We start from the raw sequence: 25,341 nt of genomic DNA, 5'->3' as shown, positions 1-25,341 counted from the left end.
TATGAGCAACACGTACTGTACGTATGGGCAAGAATGTTTTCTTAGCCAATTTGTTTGTGTTCCCTGCAAAAAATAATGGAACACGACACCAATGATGAATAGTATCAAATCTTTATACATGTGTACTGAGTTACAGTTAAAGGTGTTTTGTGAGAGCCTAGTAGTTATACAGGACCTTCATATTCGCTGCTTATCACACAGGATCTACCATTTAGAAAGAAGTGCATTATACCAGTGGCAGCGGTGGCCGAACGGATTGCGGAGCGGTCTTGATACCGGAAGGTTGCCAGTTCGAATCAGCGGTCCGACACGTTAAAATTAGCACCGCTGAAGTGCCCTTGAACAAGGCATTGAACCACTACGATGAAATGTTCTATGAGCAGGGCCTGGCTGGAAACAAGTTCTTGAGCTTAGCCCAGATACCCTGGGTAAATATAGTAATCATTTCATTTCATTTAATTTCACCAAAATGATTTAGTTTTCTTCCACTGCACAACTGCACTGTACCATGATCATACTGACACAGCGGGGTGTTTCCACATTACATTTATAGTAGTGTAGTAGAGCCTCTTAACCCATTGAAATCGTGAAAGCACAGTGCTATTTTAGATTTGAGTTGAGTTAGCTATTCAAAAATAGCAGCTCACCGTGTGGCACTTCGTGCCTCGCTGCGAGCTTGTACATCTGCTATTTTTTAACATCTTTTAAATCTTGAAAGTGTTTTTTTTAAACACAAATCATCTCTTCTGTGCTGTCCCAGGCACAATACATATTCAGATGGGGATTTTCAGCCAAATATATTATCAATCTGGATGGTCCTTGACATGAAAACTACACTGCATTAGGAAGGCATTTGTAGAATCGGCCTCAGGTCTTAATGGAAGTATGGAACTATTGTAATGAGCCCTGTGTGTCTGTATGTCACTGCCTGCAAATCCGTCCACCAGATGGTGCTGAAAACTCAATCACTGAAAACACCCTCAACTACGCACACCTCTATGTTACCTTGTTTTCGCTCGGGTATGTTGCCTACAGACTAGAGACTACATATAGCCTATTTGCTTCTGTCCCACTATCAGTGCATCATTATGGTTTTGGAAGCAATTTTACAGTACATGACACCGTATTCCAGAGGAAAACCAAGCGGCGCTAATTTGCATCACGCATCAGGAGCAGAAAAGCATGCAAGCAGTGGAAATACTTAAAGGTCCTTGTCCACACAACAAGCACTAACCAGAGCCGTCTACTTAGTGTTACACCATTGAGGCGGCAGAAAACGGCGCTGGTCACGTGGCCCATGTAACTAGAAAAAGTGACAAATGCCCATAGACTCCAGTGCATTCTGTAAACTTCCGGTTCAGGGCTTTGTCACTATTCGCCAATAGGTGTGTTGTGTGGAAGACGTGGACCAATGAAGTGAACTCTCATCTCCTTCAATGGCTCTGACTATAACTATATTGTTCACCACTGTCATCAACATAGTTGTGGTGTGCTATCTTGAGTTTAAATGTGATAGTTAGTGCTTGGTGAGGATTTCAGACAGTGTATCAGGTTAGTGTACAGAATACACGGCACATAATGGCTTTCTGAAGTTGTGTTGCATCAGGAATTACTTAGTGATTCAGTGATATTTCATTTTACAAAAGATGACAGATAGCTGCTTACAGGTGCTACTGACCATTACATCGAGGCATACAGCAAAGCTATGTTAAAGAAGCTGCGTGTACTGTCATTTTCCCTTTTTTTTAAACTCAAGAGCCTGATGTCCTTCAAGCATACAGTATCTACTCACGAGATGGGGAGGTTATTGTCATAGACATAGATCATTGTAGAAGTACAAGTTTTTCACTCGCTGCGCAGTACCGAGGTGATTTTTCTGTGGGCAAAAATATGTTGTATAAAACGCATTCTCAAGAGGGTGATTGTGTGTGGATATATATACATAGGCATCTCAGAAGACTGTGTCTGTGTGCAAACAGACATGTCTAGAGTTTAGATCCACTCTTTACTAAAGTGCAGTTAGTTAATTACTGTGGTGCAGCAGTGTCAAGTGTTTGCTGTCTGGGAAGGAGTTCCGAGAACAAGGCACCATAGGAAGGAGTTCAGAGAACAAGGCACCATAGGAGACACTGGCTAGTTTCCACTCACTCGCCGGTTTGTTCACCTCCAGCGTCTATCGCAGAAAGAGCGAGTGAGAGAGAAAGGACAAAAGTTTTAAGTGCGCCGTCGGATTCACAAACGTACGTATCTCACTGGGGTCGAGTCTGCTTGTGAATGAATCTCATCTCCTGTTCATTGTTCTCCCTCCTTTGTGTCTATGTACAAAAAATTAAAAAGGAACCGCCTCCCCCGGCTAATGCCACCGGAGGGACAGAGTCAGGGCCAGCGCGACAAGAGCTAGCGCACCGCCTCTCTCTCTGTGACCCCGGTGTCGCCCTCTGCATCCGTTCCTGAGCCTCTGGGGATGGTCTCCGTCGTCGTCGTCGCCCGCGCCGTGCTCGAAGCGCTGGCTGCTGGAGGAGCACTGGACCAGGGGCATCTGGTAGGAGGTGGCCCGCTTCTCGGGCCGGTCAGGGCTGGAGCCGTCGCTGGGCCGCTGGCCGTTGTAGAGCAGGTAGCGGCCGTGCGCATCCTGCTGCATGCGGAACAGCTCGTACTCTGTGTGCGGCAGGCGGATGCCCAGCGCCACGCAGCCGTTGGTCAGCGTCACGTCCTGCTCCACGCCCATCTGCCAGGAGCCCTCTGCGCCGCACTCATTGCCGTTGAAAACGTTGAGGAGGGACGTGGTGGCCAGGTCCATGGGCTTCACCCGCATGTGGTTCACTGGAGGGAGCGGGGGAGAGCAGCAAGAGTCAGGTTGACATTTTAAAATCAATGGCATATCACGTCTTTTCAGTGGTTTACGCTAAAGGGTGGCCTTCGCCAACGTATAAATGATACTAGGTCGCTAGGAGACGGATACAACCGGAAGTGAAAACTCTGTCTCCATCCGCCTCAACGTTATCAGATTTAGAAAAATACATTTATCTCTGATTATTTTCCCTGATTGCTTTATTCAACGGACCATAACTAAAGAACAGATGATCGTGTTTACAAAATGTATTTTCCGGGTGAAAGACAAGATGACCGTCCACTGTTGCTTACATCTGAGACACATCACGGGTCCCATGGGCTGACAAAATAAGGTAAAAACACAGGCGGTTTTATTAGAATTAATTAATACCTGGCAATCAATATGTTAATACATTATAACTAACGCAATTACAAAAGTTGTATTTGGTCTCCCTGCTCTTCTCTTGATACATTTAGATGTTGTGGTCGGTTAGGACAAGTAGAGGTATTGCATGAAACTCAAATGGAAATAACACGCCATCCCAAACATGCTCTCACTCTGTTACGGCTCAGCAGTCAACAAAAAAGAATGGGGTGCTCATGCAAAGGGACCTGGGACCAGATTTAAGCTTAATTTATACTCCATCGCACAAGGGTGTGTCGCCTGCCAACACGTTCTTTCTGACAAGCAACGCATAAAAAGTACACTTTAGACAACATATGAATTAGACTTTAGGCTTGATAGCTACCCTGCCCTGTCATCACGAGCACACTGAGCAACACTAACAATTCCAGCCAACCTCAGTTCATCTTCCCATTCTTGTTCTATTATTGTATATACAGGCGACCAAGAGTGACTTGCATGAAAGTCACAACACCCACTTAAGAGAACTTATGTCCCGTCATTGCAAAAACTCTGTTTTACTCTTGAGAGTGTGATGTCCATTACACTCTCAGTGCAAGATCTGTTATCTGTTCTGTTTAGAATAGGATATGCAGGCAAGATAGAATGCAACTTTAGAACGAGAGCCATATTGGAAGGATTTCTGGGAGCAGGGTGGCAAGGGGGGAAGGGACGCAAGCTTGGCAAGGATCCTAGGAAGCAAATGTAAGTGTCCAAGTAAAATGCAATCATGTGATCTACTTCACACAATCGACCGCCAAGCCGAGTTACCTTTGAATACAAACTCGGTTCCTCCCATGACGCGCGTGGAGTGCAGCCCCCGGCTGAAGCGTCCGCGGGCGTATATGGTGAAGGTGGGGTGTCTGCAGATGGGGTCAGAGTAGTGGTAGTAGTGGCCCTCCCAGGTGTGGTTGTTGTCGTGGAAGATGAAGTGACGGGTGAGAAAGAGGACCTCGGGCCGAACCTCACAGCGCTGGCTCACCCACTGGCCGTACAGGCCGACGGTCAGGTCGGCCCGCGGGGGCAGGATGGGAGGGTGGAACTCGTCTGAGCGGTAGATGATGCGACAGGCGATGCAGCCGTGGTCGTGGTTCTGGAAAAGATAAGATACAAAGCCTTTGAAAATGACTATATATATATATACTATATATACTTGGTTGTACTTCATCCGAAGCGCTTTAGAAAGTGCATTACATTCACTCACACGTGCGCACACATACACACACACACACACACACACACACACACACACACACACCAACAGCAGAGGAACCATGCTCATCGAGAGCAGAGAAAGGACAAACCAAATGTACGCTTGTTTGGCTGTATAGGATTGCTTGATAAATCTCACGTGGACTTTGGCATGAGCTCATTCCTGGGCTCAAATGTAAGCTGGTTTGCACACTCCATTGATAAATGAGAGCCAGTGAAGCAGCCAGGAGGAGCCAGGGTTCAAACCGGGAACCGTCCGATTCCCAAGTGGCCGCTCCACCTGCTGAGCCACAGCTGTCCTATTCATCGGACAATATAGCGAAATTGGGCAATATACAAGCTCAAAAGTGCATTGCCATGCCTTGTGTGATTGTAGATCTGCTATTTTCGCTATTTTGATGATGTATGTGATCAAGTGGTTAAAGTACAATCCTCCTTGGGGTTCTTGTTGCTATCTACAGTATGTAGCAACATTCGGCCTCAGTCCTAAATGGGTTAATGCTGTTATATTGCCATATAGCCACGTTGAGACTATTGCAAAACGGTAATATTGAGCAAACCCTATAACATCAATTGTTCAGGTATGTTGGCTAGTTTGATTCATTGCACGGGCAAAATGTAGCGATGGACATATGGAAGCGTTTTAGTCCAAAAATAATATGACAGTAAGGTTTATTATATTTATTTTGTCCAAAAATGAACATATTGGTTTGGAATTAAACTCTTCATTTGATATGATCCACATGTCAGCGGTGAGGTATAGTCAGTGGTTTGCAACAGCAGAGTTCAGATTGCCATTGGATATATCACAGAGATTAGAAACCCTCTGCCATCCGTGTGCAGCCTGTCAGCGTTACATGTTATTTTAATCAATCACGGTCTGAAGTTGTGTCATGAAATCTACACAAACGGCTGGACTCGAGTTGAGAGGTGAAGAGAGCGGGAGGGAGAGAGGGAGAGGAAGGAAAAGAAGAAGGAAAAAAAGAAAGGAAAAAACAATTTCCTTTGTGAGAAAACCTCAAGAGAAGTGATGGAATCCGGACAAGGTCCTGGAATTTTCTCAGGGCGATCACATGATTTACTGAGAAAGACAGATGTCTGATGCCTCGACGGCACACTAACGCAGACAACAGAGCGGTGGGTGAAACAAACGGTGTTGCCAAGTCCGCTTATTATGAGTGACTTTGGACTTGTTTTTTCTGTAAAGTCGCTTGTAAATATTGGTATAGTTGTGGGTTTGCGGTTGTTTTGGGGCTTGTTTCTAAAGTGTTTATTTGGGATTCCGTCCTAATGTTGTTTAAACCAGTGGTTCTCAAACATTTTCATGTCAAGGACCCCCAAATGAATATGTGATGTATCCACAGACCCATCTGAAAATACGTGGCTCCAGGGACCCCCAGGGACCCCCAGGGACCCCCATACAAGATTTGTGGTTTGCATGTTGTGATGATGTTGAGATGTTTTTGAAAATAGTTGTGAGCTTGTAAATCGACTATTTTCAATTAGTCGATTGATATTATAGGGTTCAAGTGCTAAAACCGGTTGCTTCTTTTGGGCTTGTTTTCGTAGACCTGGCTGCTTGTTTCTGTTGCAAAAAACACTGGAAACAAGCGCAGCTTTTTAACATGAAACACAGCAGCAACGAGAAGAACCAACCAGGCACTGCGGACTCGTTTCATTCACTCTCATATTCATAAAAAGATGTCCCGTCGAGGCACAAATGACCGTTAATCACATTCATCGTTGCATGACATGTCTGGATTTGTAGGGGAGCCTCCGGATTGGACCTTGGAGACGCTAAGGAACCTCAGACTAGACAGCTGTTGGGCTCTGGCCGGGGAGAGAGAGAGAGACGACTATTACTCAGGCCTCATGGGACGTGAGAGCTGGACATATTTATTCCCCTGTCGAACAAACGTGTTCCAAAGACAAAAAGGCCAGGGAGCAGTGGGGGGGGAGTACATATTTGTTATTTGAGGGTGGTCAGAGTTTTTAGAGCCACTTCCCCCTCCCTCCTTTTCCTCTGTCTTCTCCCCCCAGACATGCGTTGTGCTCGCAGAGGAGATTTAAAGGCTGCAAGACAAGGGGGCCAATCCTAGCGGAGGAAAAGCAGGAGTTTTCGGTGCATTCTTTCAGCTGAAATAATTCCCGTTCAGGTCCATATACCACCTCAGTGTGAGGGGTTAATGGAAGCACTGGAGAAGAGGCCTCTCATGAATCCTGCACTATGTGTATAGGAAGAGGTGTCTCTGTGTGTGTGTGTGTGTGTGTGGGGGGGGGGGGTTATGGTACTTATTGCATGTGTGGAAAAGATGTTCCAGCTCTATAGGAACTCTCAGCTCATAAAACAGAGACTTGCTGACGGCACTGTAAAAGTACAGGGCTCATTCCTGAACACCTCTCCTCTAAAAAGTCGTGATACAGTCAGACTAAAAGTCGAATTCAGTGATTCACAACCTTTTGACCCCCATTTGATCCCTTTGTTTTTAATCTCTGGGACCCTAATTTACTCTGTAAAACCCTTCAACTCTGACAGTGAACAAATGGAACTAGAATGAAATGTACACAGAGTTACAGAGACCTGTAAGGCCCGGGTCCATTTGGACCCCTGTTGGTTACCTTGTCCTTCGACAAGCAACATGGTCATGTGATGTATAAATTAACCACTTTTCGTTCTTTTTTTGGGGGGCTTACATTCGTTACATGTTTATCTTTGGAAGTGCCTCATGTTGCTGTTGTTGTTGGACAAAATTCTTTGCCTCTTCAGAACTAAAAACCCACTAAAATGTTATTGCCTGTAATTGTTATTTAATCATTTATTTGCCCTCGGCATAAAACAAAAATCTGCTGCTGTTTTGCCACTTGTATCACTGCTTCAGATCGACCCAACAACAACAGCCACAAATGAACACATTTGGCATGGATAAATGTACCGGGCTTGGGACCAGCCCCCGGGTACGCCAGTTAAGATTAATGAATCGGATAGTTGCCACAGAATTAAAAATCCACCCCCCTCCAAAAATAATAAACCATTACAACCTCAAGTTTGTGGTAGGAGGTACTGAGGTAGTTGTAACACAGGGGGATTAATATGTTCCCACCCCATTGTTAGTTGTCTGGAGTAGTTAATTGATTCCTAATTACTACTTGTTGTCTCTTGGTAGGATCCACATGGTATAAAGGGGAGGTTTAGCTTTGTGTTGGGCTGACAACAGACCACAGCCAGGGCAGAGAGCTGCAAGGCCTTAGTTGGAAGGTATAGGCTGCTTTAGTATACCGTCTTTTTCTGTCTGTAACTTAAGTAATATTTTTAAACCTTATTTTCATTATTCATTAAGGTCCTTTCAGATGAGCAGTGATTAATGGACCTAGTAATTCAGCGTGGCCCCGTGAAATTGTCACACGCGTGCTCGTTTCGTGCACACGTCTGCGACTGACTAAACCTGGATTCTGTTGAAAAAAGCTAAACAGAATCCAGGTCTGGTGAGTCGCGGGCCTCCAAAGCAACTCGGTCACCTGCAGGTGCAGCAGCAAGCCACGCTCCTGGAGGAAGTGAGTATTTTCAAGTTTATTTTATACTTGATACTTGGCAATAGAGAGTATGCGCATGCTTAAAGTGAATGGCACATCGAGTGGCAAATCGAGTGGCAAAGCAACATGCAAAGTGAGTTTAACATTGTTTAATGTTGTTTAATGCAATCTGATATGACTTTTCTGTGTGGATGTCTGGGCTGTCAAGGCCAGAAAGTAGTTTTTTGCCACTTAGTAGGCGTTCCTGCATAACCTCCTGGTTTGATGATGATGTCACACGCATACCCTCTATAGTGGAGAGAGACAGGAAATGCAGCAAAGGGTCCGATTGGAACCTGGGACAGCTGTGCAATTACTGACATACTGAGCCCTAATGGTATGCACTCTACCAGATCAGTCTATTTATAACCTGTCTCTCATTCATGTGTGAGCTGATGACAGACTGACCTCTTGGACCAGGTAGTAGTGGTAAATAATACATATATGGTCATTTGTTTAAAGAGGAAACAATTGAAGTTAACTACCGGTGATGAACTGCATCTTCTAAAAGTAAGACTTTTAAGACACAATACAAGAATATAAATAAGTATATGTCTCTGAAGTGGACATTTATTTCCACAGTAGGTCTGTATTTAGCCAAACAGTACTACAACACCCTGCTACGGTTGCTGGAATTCTCTGATTATACCAGACACAAAGCAGAACGTTACCAGCCTGACATCCTATTCTTCTTTTATTCAGAGTGAAAAAAAGGAGAGAGAGAGAGACAGAATGGAAGAAAGAAAGGGAGAGTGTAAACTTTGATACGGGCCTCAGGCATGCATGAAATCAGACCTGGTATGCACTCTGGAATAATTCATAAAGGCCACATGATTCCAAATTCTAGGAATACCACATGTTGATCCCTCCCAGAGATAGGCTGACAGGGGTTTCACGTAGCCCTGCGTGGGCCAGGGGGGAGTTCCTTCTTCCAGGCAGTGAGAGAGCCTGTGTGTGATGATGAGTGCTGCTCCGTACTCTGTTTATATTATGATCAGCTATACCAAGGCCCCTATCATCCCACCCCAAGTACAAATGGATGTTTATTTAGACAGCAGAGTTGAACAGCATCGCGGGGTAATCTCTGTAAAGCGGTGACGGGCTAAAGCTTCACTCTAGGATTTCATCCAGCGGAGCAACTGCTGCTCCGACAGTGTAAACAGTGAAATGATATCCCCGGCGAGGACGGCGGATGAATGGGTCCTTTCTTAATATTAGATTTAGAGGATGAGGTCGGTATTTGCACCAGGGAGTTGTGCATGCGTGTCGCTGAACGTGTTGGGCTTACAATGGCAAAAATGTGATAAGCACAAAAGTCGGGAGGTCACATAACATTTGTAACTCGTAACGGTGTCAACTTGTATACACCGGTACTATACAAGTGAACAGCTCAGTCAGGTACTGTATGTTGTCAAATACAGATATTTTATCCAAATATAAATATAAATGGTGATTCTAAATCATCCCCAGAGCCTTATTCTGCACATTTGCCCCATTGCTGCTAAAGAGATTTGTTACCTTACCATACAGACAGTATACCCATTATAGCCGGGAAGGCACCTAGCGGAAAGCATGCAGCCTCTGCACTGACCTTGGCGTTTTGCAGAGCGGCCTGGTAGCTGGACGGCCTGTAGTACATCCTCTGGGCCGGCTCGGTGTGTATGTCTCCCAGGAACAGCTCCTCCACCAGGTGGTCCAGGTTCTGGTGCAGGTACTGCTTCTCCACGCGCAGCAGCTGCAGCTCGTGCATGGCGAAGTTGAGCTCCCGCGAGCAGTCGCAGCCGCCGTCCTCGCTCCACAGCTCGTAGCTGACGTTGGGCTCCCAGGGGCCCCGGTTGCCCCGCACGGCGCCTCGGCAGCTGCGGTTCAGCCGCTGGCTGAGCTCCTTGGCCACGGTGGCGGTGTGACACACCACCTACAAGTTACAATGTGGCCATTTTAGCAGACACTCTTAACCCATTTAGGCCTGACGTCGAAATAAAAAAAAACGTTCGCTCTGAAAGAATATATACCTATTCAAAGATTTGTGCCGCATTTTTACGATTTTTCAAAAATAGCAGACCTACAAGTTCATAGCGCGCCACTCGGTGGCGCGCTATGAGCTTGTAGATCTGCTATTTTTCAATAGCTAAAGTATAACAGAATGCTTGAAACACCAAAAGGGGTTCCCGCCCAAAAATGGATTAAAATCTAAAATGACACAGATGCTTTCCCGGTTTCAATGGGTTAATCAAGAGTGATTTACAGTACGCAAGAACATAATACATGAAATGCATAGACATTGTCATCTTCTAGGATCATAAGTAAACAAAGAACCTCTAACAGTAGAATATCTGTACATTTAAACTATTCTCACTATTGGATGCCAGATCAATAATGACCTGCATCTGTCTGCATAACATGCTATTTAAATGACATTTTTAGCCTTTACATAAGCCTGCAAGGTTGTCGAGGCTAGGGAAAGCGCTGCGGGTTAAGGGAAGATTGGGAATTTGGGAGTGAGTCTGCACTAGTTCGAATTGCAATGGGGAGTTCATTCCATAGTTTGGGAGCCAGAAGGGAGAAGAGTCCGCACCTGGGTGCGGTGCAGCTGGTAGTCTGCCTCGGTGCCGCCGCGTATGATCCAGGAGGCCTGGCGCAGGCGCAGGCGGCCGCGCACCACCAGTGTGTAGGTGGGCGTGCTGCAGTGGTTGTCGCCGTAGTAGAACTGGTGAGCCTGGAAGGTGTTGTTGGGGTAGAAGCGGTAGGAGCGCGTCAGGAACTCCGGGCCCGGCCTCACCTCACAGCTGAGACCAGAGACCAAAGAGAGTGCAGATGTTCAATAACGGCACATGCAGCTTGAAGACAGAGAAGACGATTGTATGAATTAGAATGATCATTGGTTCTCAAAGTGGGGTTCGAGGACCCCTAGGTGTCCTTGGTGACTTTCCCAGGGGGGGGGGTCCCCAGCTAAATTAGTTAATACAGCATCACACAATCATTTGAACCATTTTATCCATATTTTATATGGTTATTCAAAAATAGCAGATGTACATGCAGCGTGTCACTCCGTGCTGCACTGCAAGCTTGTACATCTGCTATATTTATATATATATATATATATTTTGTATCTCAATAAATCTTCTCTTCTGGGTGTCCCTGGCACAAAATGTGTGCCAGGGACCAGGGAAAGGAACACAAAACCAGGGCCTGCAGGGACACAAAACGCAAGGGTCCGCAGCCAAATAGAAATATTTGGGGGCCCTTGACATGAAAAGGTTTGAGAACCACTGAATTAGATTTCTGTGTTGGGATTACACCCGTAAAGATCCGTCAACACCGAGAACGATAACTATAATCATACTGTTTTAAACTTTGTTCCAACTCAAGTAGACGGAGGAGTCCACGCACCACAACTATAATGACAGTGCTTTAAACCCTATCGTTGGAATCACTTTCAGAGCCTTTTGATGAACGATAGAAACACGCTATGCTGGCCAATCACAATCCATTGGAATTGACAGTCACATTCAACACGTCATGTTCAACATGTTTACTGAGCATTATGCTTCATTTATGATTATCATTCTGGGTGTGGAGTGGACAGCCACTATCCTCCTTCAGAGTTACACAATCAGAGTTAAAATAACACTTCAGTATGGAAGTTCGTTGCAAAATAAAAGAGAGAAAATGAAGAAAATGTCACTATCAATCAATTTGGTCTTCAACAAAAACTTTTGGTCCAAAAAGAAAAGAAAAAGAGGAAAGGAAACAGCGTGACAAACACTTTTAACTAGTAACACCCTGATATGTTTAGATTATAATTTAAATGATGAACATCAGAGGAGAGACCTTTATTTACCTAAACCTGTTATTGATTAGGCTATATGAATTTTTAGTTATTCCCTACGGTAAATCAATCTACAGCAGGGGTCTTCGACAGGGGGTCCGTGACCCCTAGGGGGTCCTCAGGGAAAGCTTTCTAAGGGGAATACTGAGGGATTAAGTCGTTAACTGTCTGAGTGAAAATAAAGTGAAAATACACATTAACATGAATACAACACAACGCTACACATTGACAGTGCTGTCAAACAAGTCTATATGAAGCTATCTATGAAAAGGTTTAATGATTCCCCCATCTTCATTAAACGTTTTCATAGATGGCTTAAGTCTCTCTCTGAGCTAAGGGGTCCTTAAGTCTCTCTCTGAGCTAAGGGGTCCTTAAGTCTCTCTCTGAGCTAAGGGGTCCTTAAGTCTCTCTCTGAGCTAAGGGGTCCTTGGAATGAAAAACGTTGAAGACCCCCTGATCTACTGCATAACAATAACCTTCACCTGGTTGACACCCAGTGTCCCTCGATGTTGGGAGGCATCTGCACGGTGATGCGGGCTCCATTGTGGAGGTGCTTGAGCATGTGCTGGCACTGGGAGTCCTTCACTGGTCGGCCAAACGTCTTGGTCCTGCTGTCAGTGTAGTGCAGAGATGATCCTTCACCCCAGCCTAGGGAAACAACAGAAAAACAATAGTCAGTGATGCAAAGTAACTACCGGTAAGTACATTTACCCAAGTACTACTGCACACGATGGGCTCCATTTTCCTCACCGCTAAACCCCTTGGGCTATATCTTGCGCCACCCCTTATCCCTTATCCCTAAACTAATTTGCCATTTTTTACTATTTTAAAAAACCTTTTAAAATAGTTCAAATAGCCGATCTACAAGCTCACAATGTAAAAAATGGCAAATTAGTTTAGGGTTAAGGGATAAGGGTGGCGCAAAATGGAGCCCCTTATCCCTAAACTTCTTTGCCTTTTCTACTATTTTGAAAAACATTTTTGAATAGTTCAACTAGCCAATCTACATTAACACGTTGTGAGCTTGTAGACTGGCCATTTTAACTATTCAAAAATGTTTTGCAAAATAGTAAAAAAAGCGGTGACGAAAATGGAGCCCTAGGTGTCTTTTTTGAGCGGTGCCAACCGCTCCAATGACTGGCCGTGTGTGTCTCTATTTCTCTATGTGTCTATGTCTCAACGTATGTCTGTCTATTTGGGGTACAAACAGCTGCAATAGAGGGTATGCGCATGCATGAAGTGAATGGAAATCGAGTGGCAAAGTGAGTTTAACGCCATTTAACATTGTTTAATGCAATCAGATAGGACTTGTCTGTTTGGATATATGGGCTGTCAAGGCCAGAAAGTAGTTTTTTGCTACTCAGTAGGCGTTCCTGCATAGAATGTCAGATCTCCATTTATGGAGATCTAAGGGTGGCAGCGGGGGCAGTGTCTTGAGTGTACAGGGTTTGATGAGGTCAGATCAACATATGGAATGAATTCTGTATTGGCCATTATATGGAGCCTGTCACGAGGCGTAACGGGCGGTTGGACTGACAGGTTTTCATACTGTAGTTGCGACCCCAATAATTGTATAGTTGCACCGCTCACTTCACACGGGTGTGATTATTTAATTGTTTTACTTTACTGGAGTATTTCCAATTCATAATTCTACTCAAACATTGTACTTTTTACTCCTACAATTATTTGAAAACATTAGCTACTAGTTACTGTAGATTTTGATTACCACACTCATACATTTCGACCATTTGAAATGGGGACATTCTGCATGATGAGTTCTTTCTACTTTTGGCACTTAAGTACATTTTGATACCAATACTTTTTCACTGTTCCTCAAGTCATTTTTGAATTCCAGACCCTCCTCCTCCCAGTAAGTGTTTCTATATTGCAGGTTGGAGGTTTTAATCGATTATCCTCAATATACAGTACCTCATCAGTATCCATGCTAATCCAGCAAAGATGAGAATTCATTTTGAGAATTCAGGCTATAATATGGTAGCTGAAATAGTCCTGCTATCCGTGTGAAAGTATTTGTATTTATTAGAGCGTGGAGGTGGTGTATTCAACATATGCAAATTCCTGTCGATGTGCTGCATTCAAATGGCGGGGCGATGAAATGGGAATATAGATTGTCGTCACACAAGACTGCTGTTGCCTCAGCGCTTCATTCAACACTACTCTGTGGGACATATCCTGGCACTTAATTACGGGCAAATCTCCTGATAGTGCAAAGCCACCTCTATAATGACTAAACCAGAGAGCAAACAACCTGCTGAGCCTTCAGGTACACCTGGATCATTCTTTGGAGTCTCCTGATGTTTGGAGTCTCCTCTCTCTTCTGTCGGGACTTTGAAGTCATTTGTTGATCTATTTCAGTCCATTTGACTCTTTTCATCACAGAGAGATTACTGGGCATTACCATTAATCTGTAACGTGCAGAATGTGTGGAGTTTCAATATAATGTTATACAAATCGGGTATTATGGAGTCTGGAGAATAGAATCTAAAAAGCTCTTAAAAAACAGAGCACAATATGTTCATGACTGTCCAACTCCTCAAGACAACACAGTACACATAAGGGGTTGCAAACCATTCTATTTATCTATTTATACATATAAATAGTTCATTCCCTATCCTGTCAGCATGCCATCCGTGCACCACATGAAATAACAATAACTCTTACAAAGGGAGGAGCTCACGGGGATAAAATATCGGAAATTAAAGTATTTTTCAAAGCCTGGGGGCAGAGGATATCTACATCCAAAGAAAAGCCCTCAAAGCTCACATTCCAAGAGAGATTTATCCCATATAATACTGTAATATCATCAGAATCTACCTTGAAATACGAGGACTTTGCCTTAAATTCATTCTATTGAACCCCTCTTGCCTGGCAATATCATTTAGCGCTTTGGAATGCTGGTGTGGCTGCAATTATGAGGATCATTTGAGACGGGGTGCACAGCAAAACTCTGACAGTTATTTGAACTCTGAGTGCTCAATTATGGGGGGGAGGGGGGGGGGGGGGGGGAATTTATTTTGGTTAAAATAAGTGTTAAATACCTCTACATTAAAATAACTGGGGTCTGCCCGTTTTCAGGTGGAGACCAACTGATTGGACGCGCTGGAGAACCAATGAAAGTCACATGATCTCCTCAAAGGCTATCCAATCAGCAGAGAGAATGTATACAGGATAAATGCAATTAAATGTATGTACGAGAAAAGTTGTCTGAAAGAGATCAGACAAATTTGTAACTGGAACACTATCAAATGCATATACTTGCCCTGATGAAGACTCTGTTAGAGTCGAAACATGTCGGCTTCTTTTAACTTTGCATCTTTTAACTACATTTTTAACCCTTTGAGTGCTTGGATCGCTTGTCTTTAGTATTCCAGTCCCACTGATCTTTGAAGCACCAGCATACTTTACATTATTATTTTTTGCATCTCCATCGAGTACCTGGTTGATTTTCTTTTTGTCACTATCAAATTTAAATTGATCTTTGTGGATAACATTGGTATCCTGACCTGAATTTCTTTTTCTTTTTTCTGTTTTCTAAAGAGCTGGAGAGAAACCTTTCTTTCTGAACACTTGTTTAGCAATGATTACTATCATACTATAAAGCTTTAACCTTTTAACAAAAGATATACATATGTATAACTTTCACCCCTTCAACACTTAAAAGTATAAAGTGGGAGCACTGTCATAAACAAAACGCCACACCCTGTTCCAAGGGTTTACACACTGACAAATTGTGAGCATTAATTTGACTCTGAGAGTGTACAGACCGACCCCCCTGTGTTTGTGTGTAGTGTGTAGTGTGTACCAACCACGCTCAACACCAAAGGAGGAAACTCAGAACATTTGATTACGATGATTGAAAGCCTTGGCAGAGAACAAAAGAGAGGTGGATCCAGCTGTTTGAGGCTCCAATGATACACTACAGTATATAAGCGGAGGTCTTATCAAAGGCTTGGTGTGGTAGAGTACAGACGAGCACATCAGAGCCCCGGTGCTTTGTTGAAACACCGGACTCTAAGCGCACATGATCCCCGTCCTCAGCTGGTGGCATTAGTAACGCTGCACTGCTGCCTGCCGCCGCGCTCATATCAAAGAGGAGGGGAGAGGCTTTGCACTTTGCTTTGAGTCTCTGGGAGTTTTTTTTTAGATATGTAGGCAACAACCGTGTTTGCGGTCATTGCTGTGTAGGGTGTGTGTAGGGTGTGTGTACGTGTGTGTGCCCGATCAAATAATATAGGCCCTTGGGTTTGCTCTGTGTGTGTGTGTGTGTGTGTGTGTGTGTGTGTGTGTGTGTGTGTGTGTGTGTGTGTGTGTGTGTGTGTGTGTGTGTGTGTGTGAGTGTGTTTGTATGCTTACCTGTGGGTGTGTTTGTGTAGGTCTGTCTGTCTGTCTGTCTGTCTGTTTCAATTGTTAAATTGTTATTGTGACGTGTCAATGCGTTTGCATGCAGGCCTAATGCAAATGTGTGTGTGTGTGTGGGTGGGTGTGGGTGTGTGTGAATATACAGTAACTGTGCTTGTGTGTATGTGGATTTATGTGGTTGTGTGTGATGGTGTGCGTACGTGCGCGGCAAGCTTTTGTAGCACCTGCAGCAGAGTCTGGACCGCAGGAAAAACCCGGGGCCGCTGCCAACATCTTGTTTTCACAATGAGCACAGCAGAAAGCAGTGTGTGTGTGTGTGTGTGTGTGTGTGTGCTTGGATTACTATATTTGTGATGGCCAAATGTCCCCACAAGTATAGTAGAATTTCATCGCTGTCAGGTGAAAACCTCATATCGTTGCTGTCCAGAGGAAACATCATTACTCAATTTTTTAGGTTTTTGATTTTTTTCCATAAATCAGTGCTAATATTGAACACCCTTTACGTTTGTGTGTTGTTTCGAAAATATTGAACCAATGGAAAGTAGTAAAAAACGCATTGGACAAAACCTCTTAACTCCATTGGACCCTCAAACTGTCTGGTAGAACTCCACCACCTCTCTCCTTCTCATGCAAGTAATTGACAATATCTAAAGTCACAACACCAACTTTGATGAGGCAGTATTGCATCGTTTAAAAAATATAAGGTTTCATTAATTTCCTTAAAAATTTAGTTATGAGGTTTCCTCTGGACAGCAGAGAATAGAGATATGTCAAAAAAGTTCCTTTTTCAAGTATTTATTTTAAAACCAATCAAAATGGGGTAATTAGCCGATCTACAGGCTTGTTGTGAGCACGTAGTTCTGCCATGTTCACTATTTTTGTGTGACACTCTTCTGTGATGAAGTAGGTAGTAGACCATTCATTTACAACAAAGCACAAAAAGTTGAAGAATGGAGATATAAGCTAGGTTTCTGCCTGACCGCAACCATTTGATAAATGGTGAGGACCGCTGTCCTGTCCTGTCCTGTCCTGGTCCTCCTCACAAGAGAAATGGCTGTGTTTATGGTTTAAAACAATGTGTTTTAGAGTTAAGACTTCAGGGTAGGGTTAGGATCAGGCATGTGGAGGTTGGCTTTAGGGGCGGTTGTGGGCTGTGACGTGTTGTTGTGAGCTTGTAGATCTACTATTTTTCACCTATATTTCTTGGCTATTTTCAATGCCGTCCTATAATATAATTGTGATGTCCTCACAAGTAAAGCAATACAAACCTGTGTGTGTGTGTGTGTGTGTGTATGTGTGTGTGTGTGTGTGTGTGTGTGTGTGTGTGTGGGGGGGGGGGGGGGGTGACGGACTGTGGAGAGAGAGAGCCTGCTGAGATGTGTTATGTAAACACCCTTTTAACCTCCCCACGGGTTCGTTCTTTCACTCACACACCACCACACCTTTAATAACAGGTGAAATTTGGCATATGGGACCTTGAAATATACGACACACACACACACACACACACACACACACACACACACACACACACACACACACACAACCACATGAATCCACATGTATGTGTATTTCCACACACGTAAGCATAGTTATATATAGATACACACGGTGTCTTTCTTTTTCATGCATGTTATAGTTAAGGGCCTTTACGGAGAAAGCAAAGTACAAAGCAAGCACACACACACACACACACACACACACACACACACACACACACACACACACACACACACACATACACATACACATACACATACACATACACATACACATACACATACACACACACTACACAGCATGTAATGCCACTTTTACTAAATCATCAGTGGGGGGGGGGGGGGGGGGGGGGGGGGGATTTATTTTCTGTAGTCTAATGTGTTTTTATAACTTGATTGCTGGCTGCTATAAGCATGTTGGCCCTCTGGGATCATAAGGATTTATTCAATACAAATGTGCACACACACACACACACACACACACACACACACACACACACACACACACACCCTAAACCATGCACTTCCATCGAGGTTAACTATCAATGTGGAATTATGAGGGCTTGCGGTTAGGATTTGCACTGCGTACGGCCGTGAGAAGTGTAACCCCCTCAGGACCACTCAGAGTTTGAGGTGAGGCAGATATTATAATCCTGTATACTTCAGCCAAGACGAGACAGAGTCTGGATGCTGGAATACTAGTGCAGTGGTTCTCAAACTTCTTCATGTCAAGGACCGAGGGACTAGGGATGGGACGGTAATTGTTATTATCGTTGCTGTCTAAAAAACACTAAAAATTATTGTATCATGGAGATTTACATTTATTGAGAAATTGTCCTCCGTCATAGACTAGGATGAATTAGCTTTTGTTGAGCTGCAAATTCGGGACCACTTAAACCCTCTGTACTTGATAAAACAGTACCACTTAAACCCTCTGTACTTGATAAAACAGTACCACTTAAACCATCTGTACTTGATAAAACAGTACCACTTAAACCCTCTGTACTTGATAAAACGGTACCACTTAAACCCTCTGTACTTGATAAAACAGTACGACTTAAACCCTCTGTACTTGATAAAACAGTACCACTTAAACCCTCTGTACTTGATAAAACAGTACCACTTAAACCCTCTGTACTTGATAAAACAGTACCACTTAAACCCTCTGTACTTGATAAAACAGTATACCACTTAAACCCTCTGTACTTGATAAAACAGTACCACTTAAACCCTCTGTACTTGATAAAACAGTACCACTTAAACCCTCTGTACTTGATAAAACAGTACCACTTAAACCCTCTGTACTTGATAAAACAGTACCACTTAAACCCTCTGTACTTGATAAAACGATACCACTTAAACCCTCTGTACTTGATAAAACGATACCACTTAAACCCTCTGTACTTGATAAAACGATACCACTTAAACCCTCTGTACTTGATAAAACTAACCTGTAATTCAGTACCACTTAAACCCTCTGATAAAACGGACCTGTAAAGAGCTCTTATTTCACTCTACGCAAATTCATTCGCCAAAAATAGCAGATCTACAAGCTTACAACGTGTTGAAACGAGGTTGTCTGTCGGCTATTTTCGGTGAACGTTCCCCCCAGAATATAGGGATGCTGGGGATTCAAGTGCAGGTTAAAAAAAGGTGGCATTCTAAGTTTTAAGCACATTTTGAAATTAATTCTCGTTTTCATATCGTCCCATCCCTACCGGGGACACCCCATACAAGATTTGTGTTGTTTCAAGAATATTTCACATTTCTTTTAATGAGTTAAAGTGGTAAAACTGATTTTAATGCTATACATTGACCCATTTACTGTAGACCTGAGGCCGATTCTACAAACACCTTCTATAACAACATGTTCCACATGTTCCAGGTCTAAATGGATTCACTCATTTTGTTAGGGACCCCCTGGAACCCCCCCCCCCCCGACCCCCCACAGACCCCACAAACCACTGTACTAGAGACCTGATTCAATCCCTCCTCTGGAATGAGCCATGCAGTCCTTGAATACTGCAGAGCTGATAGCATCTGTGCAACAGCGGGCCGGATATCATGGAAAGTCTGCTCTAAGTTGCAGGAAAAGAGTGCTGATAAGATGCTGCTATCTCTCATTCATTACCACAGTGTTTAAGCAAGACGGGGCCTAATGACAGCATGGCTTCCAATGTGGATCTGGGACTTCATGTGGCCAGTCTATGACGTCAGAACTATGAGTTCAGAACTATGACTTCATAGAACTATGACGTAAGAACTATGACTTCATAGAACTATGACGTCACTCAGAACTATGATGTCAGAACTATGACTTCATAGAACTATGACATCAGAACTATGATGTCAGAACTATGACTTCATAGAACTATAACAGAAGAACTATGACGTCATATAACTATGACAGTCTTCTACAGTATACAAATAGTTCTCAACCTTTTCAGGTCGAGAAGACCCAAAAGAGAGCTTAGATGTTTGGCCGGGACACAAACTACTGAAAATAGTGCGTCATTATTTTCAGTACGTATTATTATGTATATTTTTTATGTATGGAATTTCTTAATTCTCTTTGTTTGTTTTAACATTTATAAAATGATACAAATATATATTAAAAATAAACCTTTGAAATATACTGTATAAATACAGTATCCTTTTTTAAATGTAGGGGGCTTTAACTCGAGTCGTGATCCATAGAAATTGGTCTGTGACCCACAAATGGGTCCCGACCCACTGTTTGGGAAACAGTGATCTATGACGTCAGAAGTCATAACTATGACTCAAAGTCGGTCATCTCCTTCATTGACTTCCAGTGTAAAATTTAAGTTTTATTTATTATTTATTTACACATACAAAATATCAGGAGACTTATACTTCCTTGGATTACTGACAGTGTGAGCGTGCACAACAAATTTGGCGCTAATCGGTTCAGTGGTTTGTGAGATTAGCCCAGCACACCCAAACGCATGCACATCGCACAAGCAGACACACACACACACACACACACACACACACACGCACACACGCACACGCACATGCACACGCACACGCACACACACACAATAATACTGGTGCTAAATAGCTCTAAAAGTGGTTATTTGGCTCGTACTCTTAGGGGAGCATCTTTGGTGCTATAGAGAACCAACTAAGCTGATCTGAACCAATAGAAAATCTCTAAACAACCACACAGGGGTTGAACAGGTTCTTTAACCCAGGGATCTTTGAGGGGGTTTCAGAATCAAAATCAGTGAGCTTGTAGATCTAGGCTATTTAAAAATGTATTATTAACAACAAAAATCTTGTATGGGTGTCCTCCTGGCACAAAGTATTTTCGGATGGGGTGTCCACTGCTTTAATTGTACGCCAGTACAGTGCTATATTCCACCTCCTCAATGCCCATGTGTGTGTGTGTGTGTGTGTGTGTGTGTGTGTGTGTGTGTGTGTGTGTGTGTGTGTGTGTGTGTGTGTGTGTGTGTGTGTGTGTGTGTGTGTGTGTGTGTGCTTAGCCCTACAGTGCCACCACACCATAAAAAAGCATTTGTATACGGTGGGTACATTAGTTGGTGTAAAGACATCCTAACTGTAATTATAGGCAGAACTCTGTGTTCATTATTGAACTCTGCATTTGTGTACTTTTCAACACCGTGGCATCACTGTACTGTGCATGGCAAAAGTGTTAATTTTACTCTGCAAGTGTACAAATTGGTTACATTTGTACATTCGCAGAGTTTCAAATGAATAAATAAGCACAGGGGATTCATTTATTTTTACTGTGTGTACTGTATGTTCCCTGGTCTATTTCATTCTCGGTTTTCACGTTGTCTAAATAAAGACAAAATACGACCCTGTGCAGCCCCAGTAATGGTGCAGTGGTTAAGACGTTCTGGACATGTATCCTAGATGACCCATAAACACAGTAAAAAGTCCTGAGTGTTCATTGAACTTTGAGAGCGTTTAAATTGCCAGAGCCTTCTCTTCACTGTCTCCCTCTCCCCAGCTTCTCTACTTACTTCTCTCAATAAAACAGAAAGACATTAGTCTTCCTAGCTGTGTTCCCTTTTAAAAGGACAAATGTGGCTTGTTCTCCCTATAGGAAAATAAAATGTAAGACTTTTGGGACTTGAAGAAAGAGCATGTAATTGGAAAGTACCTAAGCATAACTGATTATATAGAGGTTATGTGCATGCATAAAATGAATGGGAAATCAAGTGGCAAATGAGTGAGTTTAATGTTGTTTAACGTTGTTTAATCCAATCTGATAGGACTTTTCTGTTAAGATGTATGGGTTGTCAAGGCCAGAAAAGTATTTTTTTGCCACTCAGTAAGGCGTAACTTCTGGGTATGATGATGATGTCACGGCCACGCGCATACCCTCTATTTGATTTGGGATATAGTTATTCCATCAAACATTAAGCATTGCTTCCTCTGATATCAACTTTAATTACTGTGAATAAATTCAAATTTGTTCCCCGACACGTTGACGAGAGCCTTCAAGCATTATGAATAGTGCTGAATTTATTCTTCCAATTTTCCCCTCATAATAATATAATGGAACTAGACTTTAGCTATTGCACTTCTCAAGTACTGCATGTTGCTTTACACGCAACAAGCTTGATATCTTGTGATGTCTCATGATAATTTGCCCCTTTTTGGTTTTCTTTACATGCGCCTCATATTTGATATTGTCTTGTTAACTGACCTTTTCCTTTGTTTTCATTATTTTGGCAGATGCAAATCATTGTATTTTGTATAGAAAATAATTTCTCTTTTACTAAAGTAAACCTGTGATTTGAAAAGGAAGGAAGGAAACTTTCTAAAACATATAGGCTATTTAAAGGACTCATTAGAGCCCTAGTTCTGGATGTTTTATAATCTTATGAGTAAACGCCTGCCCTGGGAGTATTTCTGACCTGCCTTCTTAAAGTTCTCATTACAGCCTATAAGCCACCAATAGCTGAAGTTGAACGGCAGACTCTAAAACCCCTTGCCGGTCCCTCAACCACTTTCTCAAACTGTTGCTCTCTATCTAAATCAAAGAACCCACAAAAACTCCCAGAGCCCCTAACCACGGAGAACATTTCCAGTTGGACAGAAACCACCAGTGAGGTAACAGTTCTGGGACCCCTGACAAAGAGAAGGCAGCGGAGAAAACCAAACGTCCCATGCCAGAACATCCCCGAGACAAAGGACAATGAGTTTAACATTAATCCATAGTGCCCAGACACACTACATAGAGACTGGGACTTTCTTTGTGCTGCGGGAGATATTGAAAGAGACATGGGTAGTCTCACAATAATGCAGAATTTGTACTGATGTTATCCGCTCCGTAACAGGGAAAATGAGACACAGCTTGAATGTCTTTTCTGGCATCTTTATCTAATTTGGCTTTAATCAACCGTTCATTTCCACTGGGATTAAGACTCAAGAGCATCTTTCCCATGGGCCAGTCCCAAGGCAAACATCAAGACAAACCAAAGTTGCAGGCAAACAACAGCCTATACAACAATGGACGTAAACAAATAATCCAGTACAAAACAATTACACCAGACGTTTATACCAAAACATTCTGTCAGTCTACTGGCTTGCCCACTCTGGCCACATTGGTGCATAATGACATACAGTACTGATTATGACTGATGAGGTATCATGTTCAGGCCTAATAGTGGTCTGTCTGTCTGTCTGTCTGTCTGTCTGTCTGTCTGTCTGTCTGTCTTTTGCATTATTTTAATTTTCAAAGTGAGAACCATCACATTCACAATTCCTTGTGTGTCCATTTTTTGTGTATCTCCATTCCAAGTGCTCCTGAGATCTCCCCCCACCACCCCATACATTTACAGTGCACACTAATCCATGCTGACAACTACATTTTTATTGCCGCCAGGAAAGGCTGCAATATGCGCCACTTAATTGAACGTTAGATTCACTTAAACACACTTAAGAGTAAGTGGGTTCCAAAATACCTTTTCTTTTTTAATCTCATGGTCATTTGAAGTTGCAGCCAAAAGAACGTGCCTTTAGACTGTCATTGGCAGCAGATGGACTGGGTCAAGTACAGTCCAATAATCCTCTATTCATCAAGACTGGGGGGTTTCATCCGGGCTGGACGTTTTAAGTGGCCTTTAACTCTCCACATGCTTTCATCTGTGCAATAGCCCAAGGCTATCCTTTTTTATTGCCCTCACCACTAAAAAATGTACATCATATGAACATAACTCACCGATACCTTATTATTATTGTTATAACTCCCTTTGACCAGTTAGACTAAATTAACAAAAAATATGTTTAAAAAGAAAGAAAGGAATCTCAGAGATGAGGTGGTAAACAGGTGTGATTCAGAAGAGATGTGGCCCTGTGCCAACTTCTTTCTGAGGTGCCACCTGATAATGAGTTTTAAATCAATGCTTTGTAAATGAGTAACGGAAAGGAAAAATACATTATGTCATAAAATAATGTATACAATTTCATATAGGCTACAACCATATTTTGATAAATTATTGTGCAGGAAATGACTTCATGTGTTCAACACTATCGAATAGTAGCCTATCTATAATAACCTGTCTGTCTATGATAACCTTTTACCAGGATTTCCCATACCCTCCCATATAACTTTACATTTTGAAACCAAATCTGACAGTATATTTTAAGTGGCATTTACTGTCAGAGTTACAGAGTTGGGGACGTCAATTTAGCCAGAACCCCTAAAGGAACCCGAGAGTCTCTGGACCCCTCTTTGAGAACCACTAGATAGCACAAAGTTACAGTAACAAAGTAGTCTATAGTTCCGTTCCTTACCCCAAAGAGCAACGAGGACTAGTATAAACGTGGGCTCCATCCTGCGTTGATATCTGTTATGAACTTGACTTGACGGCTCACACTTGGAAGTTGAGAATTCCTTTACGCAGCGTGCTCGGTGGTTCCGCGATGATGAGTGCCCACATCATGTAGCTATCCACACAGTCTGCACAATAGGCTTAAAGTAAAAACCACTTCTCTTATGATGACAAATCAAACCATCTGTTTGGTAAATGATAGGCTTACGGGCTACGAGAAAAGAAAACACGCCTGGTGAGTATAGTCCCACAAGTTCAAGTGTGTCATTGACTTTCCAAGAACAACACAACTAAAAACGTTTTGACATGATTCTTAAAATAAAAATAAAAGCTGCCGTTTCAGTGCGACGATAAGATAGACGTGTAAAAACATTCTAAACCCGTAGAAATAATGCAGGGGATAGTTTAGGCTACTATACCGAAAGCATGCAGCAGCCCAGTGTTTTTGCTCACGTCCTTCGTGCGTCTTTGCGCCCCGAGGAGTGTCTGAAGCAACAGCTCAGATCGCCTCCGCCTCTCTTGAGCTTTTTAGGGGCGTGGAGTCACTAGGTCGTTTTAAACTAAACTAGGGCTGGACAATTAACCGAAAATATATTTATATAATCCACTTATGTAGTCGTCTACTGAAGCAGGCTAGGCCTAGGTTATATCGAATAATCGCAAGTATTAGGCTGCATCAGGCCTATCAATGAATTGACCGATTGAATGATTCGTTTTTATAATTGACCAAATAAATTAGTCCTGTAGGCCTGTAGGCTAACAGCTGTATGTAGCCTATACTGTCTG

The 25,341-nt window shown here is 42.9% G+C and overlaps 1 protein-coding gene across 1 annotated transcript; it reads right to left on the bottom strand.

The window, feature by feature from the left end:
- Positions 1 to 484: 484 nt before the first annotated feature.
- Positions 485 to 24,957, bottom strand: LOC306943541 (protein APCDD1). Its single transcript, XM_079529939.1, has 6 exons — positions 24,518 to 24,957; positions 12,329 to 12,494; positions 10,593 to 10,803; positions 9,609 to 9,932; positions 4,007 to 4,328; positions 485 to 2,823 (listed from the first exon to the last, which is right to left on the bottom strand). The coding sequence occupies exons 1-6, from the start codon at positions 24,555 to 24,557 to the stop codon at positions 2,354 to 2,356; spliced, it is 1,533 nt and encodes a 510-aa protein (XP_079386065.1). The 5' UTR covers positions 24,558 to 24,957; the 3' UTR covers positions 485 to 2,353.
- Positions 24,958 to 25,341: the final 384 nt, after the last annotated feature.

This window comes from Electrona antarctica (assembly GCF_951216825.1).
Source record: "Electrona antarctica genome assembly, chromosome: 19".
Lineage (NCBI taxonomy): Eukaryota > Metazoa > Chordata > Actinopteri > Myctophiformes > Myctophidae > Electrona > Electrona antarctica.
The sequence above is the reverse complement of the archived record's forward strand: the minus strand, read 5'-3'. Positions and strand labels throughout refer to the sequence as shown.